Genomic DNA, 11,929 nt, shown 5'->3' on the forward strand with positions numbered 1-11,929 from the left:
AGCTGGCGACTCTGTTGGGGATACTTTGCTACTTGGAGTACTTCCTAGTCGCTAAAAGGAGTTGAGTCTAGTTTAGGTTGTTTTCTCGCTAGTTCTTAGGTGTTTATCTTTATGCCTTACTCGCTTTACATTATTTGCTATTTACTTTATTTTTATATTTTTGCATCTTGGATATCTGTATATGCTACTATTTGGGTTGGGTTGATGACACACAAGAGAGAAGCTCTATACCCGGGTTTGAGTACACACACAGGATAGTAACGTGACTAGAGTCGTGTTTGACCTCCGTGGAGTTATTCCGTGATTATGGTTGGCACAAGAGTCACACCTAGAGTAGATCCTTTTGGGAGCATCATTGTTTGACGAGACATTCGTCCAAGACAATGGTATCTCAAATTGGGTCGTTGACTCTAGGGACCATTTAGGACCACCCTTTGAGGATAATACATACCTGTGAGGGGAACATGGGTTTTTCTTGCAGGAAACCAAGACCCTTTATACCCGTGTTCTTGTGTATACGCCGAACCTTTGAACTTGCAACAAACAGATTATACTATTTATCCAGAGCATGCCAGAATTCTGATTATATGATACCCTGCCATCATCGCATCGTATATCATCATTGCATCATTACATTAACCATTTCTTGTTACATTTGCATGTTTCAGGGGCCTACTGTGTCAGTTGCTATTGCCAGTGCAGTCATGGAAAAGACATACCGAAGAAAAACATACCAGTATAAATTGAGAGACTCCAAGGTTGATGAATTGAGAAAGCTCAGCGAATTTCTGGTTGAAGACTACCGAGTAACCTTCAAACAAGCCTATGGCAACATGTTGGAAGTTTTGTCTACTAAGGAAGACCCAAGGCTGATGTTCACATTTGCGCAGTTCTACGATCCCACACTACATTGCTTCACGTTCCAGGACTTTCTTCTACCCCCCACACTAGAGGAATTTGCCCATCTGCTACAGTTACCGGTTAAAGACCAAGCTCCCTACATGATTGAGGATAATTTTCCGGATTCCGCAGATATAGCTCAAGCCTTGTGCATGAAGAAGGATTTAATCGAGTCCACTCTCCAAATCAAGGGTAACACACAGGGTCTTCCGTCTAAACTCTTATTCGAGAATGCCACTTTGTTTTCCAATAGTGGAAGTTGGGACGCCTTTTATGCCAGCTTCGCACTACTCATTTGTGGTTTGGTATTGTTCCCGAGTGTTAAAGGCTTCGTTGACAAGACCTCCATCAACATATTCATCTCCCAGAACCCAGTTCCCACCTTACTAGTTTATGTCCTCTTCTCATTCCATTGGAGAAATATGAAGAAAGGGGGGACTATTAGTTGTTGTATTCCTCTGCTTCAGAATTGGATCATGTCCCACTTGTTGAAGAAAGGACCATTCATTGATAATGTGGGCAATTTGAAATGGTCACAAAGATTGATGTCATTGGATGCCAAAGACATCATTTGGTATAGTCTCAACTACTTGAGGATAGAGTTGATCTTCCAATGTGGGGAGTTCCCAAATGTTCCTCTCGTCAGCACAAAATGGGGTTTGATCAACTATAGCCACATTCTCTCATTGCGTCAGTTGGGATATCCACTCAAGGAGAAACCTAAAGACCGTCTATTGGAAGAACTGCTATTAGCTGAAGAGGTTGAAAATCCAAAGCTGATGAAGAAAATGCGCAGAGCTTGGGGCAAGATACAGCGAGTTGGGAAGAAAGAACTAGGAAAGCAACTGTGTACTGTAACAGTGTCGTATGCTAATTGGGTGAAGTCAATGGCCAAAATGATTAAACTACCGTACGCATGGGAACTTTCCACGTGTATCAAGAAACCACATGCCGTCGTCGTTTCTGAAGTGGATCGCCTTAAAGAAACCATCAAGAAGTTGGAAAAGGAGAACGTCGGTCTCCGTTCCAGTCTGATAAAGGTCACCTCATAAAAGAATACTCTGAAAGCCAGTCTCAGTCAGAAGAGAGAAAGGTTCAACAAAGTAGATACCAACATTCAGATTGAGCAAAACAAGAGGAGGAAGGTGGGAGATGCCTTGAAGGGATCTTTCGAGACCATTACAAACAAGAAAAAGGAATTAGTTGAAGCCTAATACCGAGCATGCAAACTGTAGATTGACTATCAAGGTCAGATCAAGACTCTACAAGACCAATGAAGGAATGTCAGAAAGAGTTGAATGATGAGCAAACCCGTGCCAAGAAGCTGGAAGTAACTCTTGCACAACTCCAAAGTGACATCGACAAAAGGTTTGAAGAGATACAAGCTTTAAATAGTCAGACGCATTGGAATTTGGAAGAAAGGAACCAACTGCAAGAGGAAGCTACCCAGTGGGAGATCCAGAGTCGTCACTTGCAAGTTCTTATTGACCAGAAAGAGGAATTTGTGCAGAATATTCTAAGCGGACCTAATCACTCTTTATTGCACAACCTCATCAAGGATGCTCAGTATTAGACTGATAGACATGCCCGCCTAGCCGAATTTGCTACATAGTCACTCGAAGACCTTCCTGGATTGCTGAAGAAGGCTTATGCTGACATGTTCCCTCACAACACTCCGTGGGTCGTTTTCCATTTTGTATCAGTATGTAGGGTTGTCATGGAAAGTATCAAGTCTGACCTCCATTCTAGTTCATCAAAATGATCTCGAGTTGTAATAATTTGTACTATTTGACTTTCAAATGAATAAAAGAGATTTTGTTGAAATACTTTTGTTGTCTTATTCCTGCTCACTGTATGACTATATATGCACACTGGCACCCTAGAAATAATTTTTTCTTATTTGCTAACATGCATTTATTACATTCATTCATTGCACATGGCTAACCAGAAAACAAAATGCTTACCGTCTCCATTTTTCCACATCAAAAACAACGACTCGTCATCACTATTTCACCCGAGCAAACAAATCTAGGATAATGGCCGATTTCGAATCTGATAATGCTGTTGTTTGTGAATCTCTCGCTGATAACGCGAAAACGTATCAAATTTTTGGCTCCATACGCATTGTTTTTTATTCGATTAACACTTATTATTACGCAGTATTTCATGTTTATTGCAGGTATTTATCGATTAAAAGGTTTACCACAAGCAAAATGGAAAATAGCAAAAAGGAAAGAAAAATAGAAGAAAATGAGGTTTTCAAAGGGATAATGGGCCACCAAAGCAAATGGGCTTGTGGCGCCCATTATCCAAGGAGTGTGGCGCCCACCACATTGACCCATGAGGAAGGTGGCACCCGCCACCATCCATTGAGAAGTGGTTGCTACAAAGGTGGCACTCGCCACTCATTAAGAAGTTAGGATTGTGGCAACTGCCACAACCTAGTCTTCCACCATTATCTCCACTTTTTTAGCCACAATACCATTACCTTGCTACAATTTAGGGATTATGGAAAAAGATATAAAAGTGGACCTCTCAAAATTGCAAACGGTTCTCTCTCTTCTTCCAGTTTTCAAGTTCACGCTTAATTTTATTCAGCACTATTTTTCTTTTAGTTTTCTAGGCAGTTTCTTTACTCTGTAAAAGTGATAGTTTCTCCACATCGGGGACTATTACGGTTTATCATTTTTTTACGCATTTGGGTTTCAATTGTAAGGGTTATTCATTGCCAAAGCCTGTCAGAATTATTTTAGTCGAAGATTCAAGATTTAGTTCAAGTTCTTAAATTGCAATCCAGGTTTTATTTTGATTACTGTTTTATTTATTTATGCCTTATTGCATGTTTAATTCCCCAATCACCATGTCTGTTACCGGATCCATGTACGGTTAAACCCTTAGGTATCGGTATGTAAAGACCGTCGAAATGACGAGATTCAATAAATAATTGGTGTTAGTTTTTATAAAACTTATTTTTCCGATTTTTAGTTTCTTATTTTAATCAAACAGTTTTTCGTACGAGAGTACAAAACAAACTAAGGTTACGGTCAACAAGAACGAGAGTTTGAGATTTTAACCCGATAGCTAAAACTAGGCCTTACTCCTAAACACAGCGAGAGCGCTTTAGGATTAATTAGACTTTATTTATATTCAAAAAATACTTTTAAGTTCAAAATGAGACCGCGAGAGTCAAGCATTCTGGTTTAGGAGTATGGTCAGAGTCAATATAAACGAGAGTGTGAGACTAAGTCCTTTCTATAAATAATTTCTACTGAAGAATATTTTAACCAATAAGATTACACCAACTATCTATCAAATCCCCAAAGTTTGATGTATTACATACCAATATCCCCTATATCCCATATCTTATTTCTATTTACGTTATAGTTATTTCTCTTCATCCCTCCAATCATAGAATAATCATCAGCCTTAGATTTATATAGCAACATTAGACCATGATACGTTCGATTATTAGTCCTTGTGGGTTCAATAATATTTAAAACTACGCGATAGGACTATGCACTTGCAGTCACGATTCACATAGACTTCTAAGTCGCGATCAAGTTTTTGACACTGTTGTCTGGGACTAATTTAGTCGATATCGTAACTCTAGTGCTACCCAGTATAGACTAAGGCAAACAATTCTTTTTCCCTTTCTACATCTGTCGGGTGTATGCCAAGTACCCGCTCTCAAGACGAGAAATTAAAGCTACAATTCGACGAACCCGAGCGTTATCTTAGATTAGAACGCCGGATACGAGACTTGATACGGGAACATCGTATCAAGCTAAATCTTCCTGACCTTAACATTCCTACTTCTGAATCAGTTGTTCAACCAGAGATGGTCGAACGAGTGCAGAACCGTCCTCTTAAGTATTATACAATTCCTTCGCAGGATGAACCTCATAACAGCATCGCTGCCCCTGCGATCGAAGCCAATAATTTCGAGCTAAAACCCTCACTGTTGTCATCCGTACAGCAAAACCAGTTTTCAGATAGTCCCACAGAGGACCCGAACCTATACTTTTCAGTATTTTTGCAATACGCAGACACGGTGAAAGCGAATGGTGTCAGCTCAGAAGCTATAAGACTCCGTCTTTTCCCATTTTCATTAAGAGATATAGCTAGATCTAGGCTTCAGTCTCTACCATCCAACTTTGTCACTACGTGGAACAAGTTGAAGAAAGTCTTCTTAGCCCGATATTTCCCACCTAGTAAGACGGCTATGCTAAGAGCCCAAATAAACGGGTTTAAACAAAAGGATAATGAATCACATTTTGAAGCTTGGGAGAGATATAAAGACATGATGAGGCTATGCCCACATCACGATCTAGAAGAATGGCTGATCATTCACACCTTTTATAACGGTCTCTTGTACAATACAAGATTGACAATAGACGCCGCCGCAGGTGGCGCACTGATGGATAAACCATACAACGAGGTCTATCAACTCATCGAAAGTATGGCCCAGAATCATTACCAATGGGGAAGCGAAAGAACCTCTATAGAGAAACCTCAACCGAAGGGAGGCATGTACGAATTAAGCAGTCTTGACCATGTCAATGCCAAGGTAGATGCCCTGACTCAAAAGATAGACAGCTTAACCATAACACCAGCAGCCACCGTGGCTGTCGTAGCACCAAACTGCGAGATATGTGGAGTTTAAGGGCATACTACCCCAGAATGTCAACTCTTGACAGGAACCTCCACTGACCAGGTGAACTATGCTCAAGGAAACCCCTACTCAAATACCTATAACCCAGGTTGGAAGAACCATCCTAACTTCTCGTACAAAAATAATAATGCATTGTATGCACCTAACCAAGCACCTGCTGTACCACCAGGATATCAAAAAGCTGCCACAAACACTCAAAATTCTCCTAAAAAATCAAACTTGGAAATAATGATGGAAAACTTTATAGCTACCCAAGCCCAAACAAATAAAGATTTCTTAAATCAAAACATACACACTAGTGAGCAAATCAAGAAGTTATCAAACAAGGTAGACGCATTAGCCACACATAACAAAATGTTGGAAACATAAACTCACAAGTGGCTCAACAACAAGCACCTACCGCTGCTCCTGCATGCACATTTCTTGGACAGCCGCAACCAAATCTGAAAGGTCATGCAAATGCTATCATACTACAAAGTGGGACAGAACTAGACGGACCGACCGACCCTAGAACTCAAAACCCATCCATGCATCAAGACCCAGTTAAGGTAACTGAGAACGAAGACGAACAAGAGGAAGATAAAAATGAAGAGTCCGTAGAGAAAGAAGAACCTTATGTGTCTTTGTCGCCGTATAAACCCCTTATCCCTTATCCTCAAAGACTTGTTAAATCTAAAAGTGTAGGGCAATTTAAAAAATCCGTAGAGCTTCTAAAACAATTGAATATCACAATACCCTTTACAGAAGCCATAACTCAAATGCCCTCATATGTTAAGTTTATCAAAGAAATCTTATCTAACGAGAAGAAGATAGAGGATAACGAAACCGTTACACTTACTGCTGAGTGTAGCGCCATAATACAAAACAATATGCCTGCTAAGCTGAAAGACCCAGGTAGTTTCTCCATACCATGTGTAATCGGAAAGTTTGTCATCGACAAAGCTTTATGCGACTTAGGAGCCAGTATTAGTTTAATTCCCTTGTCCATATGCGAACGACTAAAAATGGGAGAACTAAGACCTACGAGGATGTCCGTATAACTGGCAGACCGATATGTTAAATTTCCCGTAGGTATGCTGGAAAACATTCTGGTGCGCATAGGACAATTCTATATTCCAACTGATTTTATAGTCATGGATATAAAAGAGGATACCAACATCCCTATCATATTAGGAAGACCATTCCTAGCTACAGTCGAAGCTATTATAGATGTTAAGAAAGGCAAGCTAACCTTAGAAGTTGGTGAGGAAAAAATCGACTTCATTTTGACGCAATTCCTAAAGGCACCAGCTATAGACGACACCTGTTGTCTACTAGATGTCATCGACTAATGCATAAGAGAAATGGAGAATGAACAAACATCATACTCCGAAATTCTGAAAATTCCAAGGCCTCCTACTTTTGAAGATGAAAATTTAAGCAAGGAATACCAAGATGACAGCCTAAGAGAATGCCTAGTACTAACGCCCGATCATATGCCTTGCCCAAAGAAACCAGCCCTAGAACTTAAGACGTTACCCAAAAATCTAAGGTAGGAATTCCTAGACACTGAACTTGAGCGACCTGTAATAGTAAATGCAGACTTAGGACAAATAGAGACCGAAAAGCTTCTACACGTTTTGAGAAAATACCCAACTGCTTTAGGCTACAATATCTCATATCTAAAAGGAATAAGCCCTTCCATATGCATGCATCACATAATGCTAAAGGAAGACAGTAAGACCTCTAGAGAACATCAAAGAAGGATAAATCCCATTCTGAGTGATGTAGTAAAGAAAGAAGTACAAAAGTTGTTAGAAGCGGGTATTATCTACCCAATATCTGATAGTCAATGGGTCAGCCCAATACATGTCGTACCAAAGAAGGGAGGCGTCACATTTGTTAACAATGAAAAAGGATAATCTATAGCACAAAGAGTAGTTACTGGAAGTAGAATGTGTATTGACTATAGAAAATTAAACAAAGCCACTCGGAAGGATCATTTTCCTTTACCGTTTATCGATCAAATGCTTGAAAGATTGGCTAAGCATTCTCATTTCTGCTACCTAGACGGTTATTCGGGATTCTTCCAAATTCCTATTCATCCCGACGACCAAGAGAAAACGACCTTCACATGCCCCTATGGTACATTCGCCTACCAACGAATGCCATTCGGACTGTGTAATGCTCCCGCAACATTCCAAAGATGCATGATGTCAATTTTCGCTGATTTCATAGATGACATCATGGAAGTCTTCATGGACGATTTCTCTGTATGCGGACAGAGCTTTGAAGGATGCTTATCGAATCTTGAAGTGGTACTAAAAAGATGCGTAAAAGTGAACCTAGTGCTAAACTTGGAATATGTCATTTCATGGTCTGACAAGGAATCGTGCTCGAACACATAGTATCCAACAAGGGGATTGAAGTCAACAAGGCCAAAATAGAAGTTATAGAAAACCTCTAGCCTCCAAAAACCGTAAGAGAGATATAAAGCTTCTTAGGACACGCCAGTTTCTACCGGCGATTCATTAAAGATTTCTCAAAAATCACCAAACCATTGACTGGCTTACTGATGAAAGACGCTGAATTTATCTTTGACGACAAATGCCTAACGACGTTTGAACAACTGAAAACAACTCTTATTATCGCACCTATCATGCAACCACTCGATTGAAGATTACCTTTTGAAATCATGTGTGACGCTAATGACTATGTTGTAGGCGCAGTCTTAGGACAAAGAAGGGACAAGAAACTTCATGCAATATACTATGCAAGTAGAACCCTAGACCCTGCACAGATGAACTATGCCACCACAGAAAAGAACTTTTAGCCGTAGTCTTTGCTCTGGATAAATTCTGTTCCTACCTAGTAGGAACAAAGATAATTATCTATACCGATCATGCTGCAATTAGATACCTGTTAAACAAAAAAGACGCCAAACCAAGACTCCTAAGGTGGATCTTACTATTACAAGAGTTTGACCTAAAAATCAAGGATATAAGAGGCACTGAAAACGTTGTGGCCGACCACTTGTCAAGAATGGAAGTTATAGAACCTGAATGAGTGCCTATAAACGATGATTTTCCTTATGAAAGACTCATAGCCCAATTAGAAAGTAATACAGCTAAAGATGCATTAACCCATAAGGATACCAAAACAAACGAAGTAGTGGAAGCAATTTAGACCCAAACCATACTACCATGGTACGCTGACTTCGTCAACTACTTAGCAACTAGGGTGCTTCCTCCAGACTTGACCTACCAACAAAAGAAAAAATGCTTCCACGATCTTAAACACTACTATTGAGATGAGCCTATACTTTTCAAGAGAGGCGCCGACGACATTTTCCGTCGATATGTCCTAGAAGATGAGGTAGAAAACATAGTTTCCCATTGTCATTCTGCTCCTTATGGAGGAGATGCAAACACCTCGAAGACTTGCGCTAAGATCTTGCAAGCCGACCTCTATTGGCCTACTCTTTGGAAAGATGTCCACATCACGATCACAAATTGCGACCGATGTCAACGCACTGGCAACATATCTAGACGCGACGAGATGCCGCTTAAAGGCATTTTGGAAGTAGAAGTCTTCGATGTTTGAGGAATCGATTTTATGGGACCTTTCCCATTTTATTTTGGCAATAAGTATATCCTTGTTGTGGTCGATTACGTATCAAAATGGATTGAGGCCACAACCTCTCCAACGAACGACACACGAGTGGTAATTAGGCTCTTTAAGCGAATAATATTCCATAGGCACCGCGTAGCAACACCCTACCACCCACAGGCGAGTGGGGAAGTAGAAGTCTCAAACCGAGAAATTAAACAAATCTTAGAAATGACAGTTGCCACCTCTAGGAAAGATTGGTCCTCAAAATTACCAGAAGTCCTGTGGGCATATAGGACAACTTATAAGACCCCAATAGGAACCACACCTTTCAAGCTAGTTTATGGAAAACCATGTCATCTGCCGGTAGAATTAGAACATAAAGCATATTGGGCCATTAAGACCCTTAATCTCAATTCTACTGCCGCAGGCGAGAAAAGAATATTAGATATCCATGAACTAGAAGAACTTAGGCTAGATGTGTATGAGAATGCCCGAATCTATAAAGAAAGAACAAAAAAAGGCACGACAATCGCATATTAAGGAAAAAGTTTAACCAAGGCGACAAAGTACTCCTGTTTAACTCCCGCCTCAGACTCTTCCCTGGAAAACTTCGTTCTAGATGGTTCGGTCCCTTCGAAATCACTAATATCTTTTCGAATGGAGCAATAAAGATAAAAAGAAAAACAAGCGAACCATTCATAGTAAACGGTCAATGTTTGAAACATTACCACAACAGTGATAACAATGATTTCATTGCAAATCTTAAGCTTACAGAGCCTTGCACCCATTCAAAAGAATATCGCATATCCTATTTCTGTCGAGCTTACGACAATAAACAAAGCGTTTGGTGGGAGACAACCCACATTCTATCTTTAACTATTTAATTTCATCACAAAATTATATAATTATTACTATTGCTTAATTTTCATTTCTTTGTTCTCTTATTTGTTTATTTCTCATAAAGTTAATCAGTATATTTCTGTATTATTGACCATTACTAACTTAATGCTATTATCTACTTGATTTTATCTAGCTATTGACTATCACAATGCAACAAGTAGATTAAATGGATATAGTCTTCAGAGGCAAAGCTCAAAGGAGACGTTTTGAGACTCTATTTCAGAGAGGAATGACACTAACCTTATACCTAGATGAACACACCATGGCCAAATTAGGTATAAGAGACAGTGTTATGTTCCTAATTAACCAACTAGGTTGGGACACCTTTGCTATCAGAAGAAAATTTAGTTCCATCAGTAGGTTGACTTTAGAATTCCTAAGCTATATAGTGTACCTGCCAAACCATGGTATGGGATTTAACAAAGGTCTAATCACCTTTAGGTTGTTCGATAAAGACTACCGGTACACCCAGAGAGAAATGGTTGAACTCCTAGGATGTCCTAACGACCCTGATACCTTTACCATTACTCAGGAAGACATACTTGAGGACCATCAATTAGACCTCTTTTGGGGTAGCATCACCGGAAACAACCATCCCGAGCCAGACCTTATGCAATCAGAGAACATCCATAACCCTGCCATTCATTACTTTCATAAGATCCTAGCTCACACCCTGTTTGGAAAAGAACAAAACAGAACCTTATTGTCCAAAGACGAACTATTTATAATGTATTGTGCATCACATGCCCAACCTGTTAACGCTGCTACATTCATGATAGCTAATCTGTACTGTATAGCACAAGAAGATTATAGACCAATCTCAGTGGGAGGCTTAGTGACCATGATAGCGCATTCAATGGGACTGCATTACCCACTCGTAAGGGTCATACGACCTATGAACATCCGATTTGGTGTCAACATCGGTATCATTAGGAACCTAGGCCCGAATGTGTTTGAATTCCTCATTAACAACGAAGTAGTACAATTGTTTACCCTGCCAGACCCTAGGACGAGTGTACATGATAGGAACAACTGGCTCTATGATTTGGATGGACCACCAGATGCACCACCTTCTCCTCTAGAGACACCCCAAATCTATGATCACTATGACAATTATCTCTCTAATGCTGAATCACATGCCCCGGTTATACCTACTGCATCTCTCACCAATCATGTTGCTACCATCAAAGTTGTTCAGACAGACGTCGCCAATCTGAGAGGCGAGCTAAGCACCCTGCGCGTGAAATTCCAAAGCTTTATGGATGTAGTGACAGAGAACCTGGATCACATTTACCAGCACTTCTACTCGTTCGCTCCTCCTACCAGCAGTCGCCGTAATGGCTAATTTATTATAGTATTACCGATTTACTGACTTTTATTTTATTTTATTTTCTTGTTTGGAATTTTATTGTTATTTGCTGTTATACATTGGGATCTATTTAATCATTTCATTTCTTTTTATTCCAGTTGACAAATTATTTCATTTTTTCCCGTCTACTCGATTCTTTTGTTCGTAAATTTTGTGATCAAATTCCATTCCACTATATCATGTTGGTAAACTAAATTCCATTGAAATTTTATGATCAAAGCAAATAAAGGCACACACATGGGAAACCACACTGCATGTGGTGCCTGCCACACACAGTTGTGGCGCCCATGTGAGGGTTGTGGCACCCACCACAGGGCCCATAGTGGCGCCCGCCACCAATACCAAAAGTGGTGCAAGCCACTAAACAAGCCTGCACGCGCATACTGTGTATTTTGACCATTCATATCTCTTTTATGGCGTTGTCCCTTGCATGCAAGACATTTCCTTAATTCCATTCAACCACTTTCAACCACTCTTTGACCAAGACATAAAAAACT

The 11,929-nt window shown here is 40.0% G+C and overlaps 1 protein-coding gene and 1 non-coding gene across 2 annotated transcripts; one reads left to right on the forward strand and one right to left on the reverse strand.

The window, feature by feature from the left end:
* Positions 1-659: 659 nt before the first annotated feature.
* LOC127137319 (uncharacterized) lies at positions 660-1,952 on the forward strand. Its single transcript, XM_051063790.1, has one exon. It carries the CDS (start codon positions 660-662, stop codon positions 1,950-1,952), a length of 1,293 nt encoding a protein of 430 aa, XP_050919747.1.
* Positions 1,953-5,122: 3,170 nt separating this feature from the next.
* On the reverse strand, positions 5,123-5,229 carry LOC127077383 (small nucleolar RNA R71). Its single transcript, XR_007787200.1, has one exon. It is a non-coding gene; the product is annotated as a small nucleolar RNA R71 (small nucleolar RNA).
* Positions 5,230-11,929: the final 6,700 nt, after the last annotated feature.

Source organism: Lathyrus oleraceus, chromosome 4, assembly GCF_024323335.1.
Source record: "Lathyrus oleraceus cultivar Zhongwan6 chromosome 4, CAAS_Psat_ZW6_1.0, whole genome shotgun sequence".
Classification (NCBI taxonomy): Eukaryota; Viridiplantae; Streptophyta; class Magnoliopsida; order Fabales; family Fabaceae; genus Lathyrus; species Lathyrus oleraceus.

Excerpts from the sequence above, each read along its gene's own strand:
- LOC127137319 (XM_051063790.1), top strand. The coding sequence starts at position 660 with ATGTTTCAGGGGCCTACTGTGTCAGTTGCTATTGCCAGTGCAGTCATG.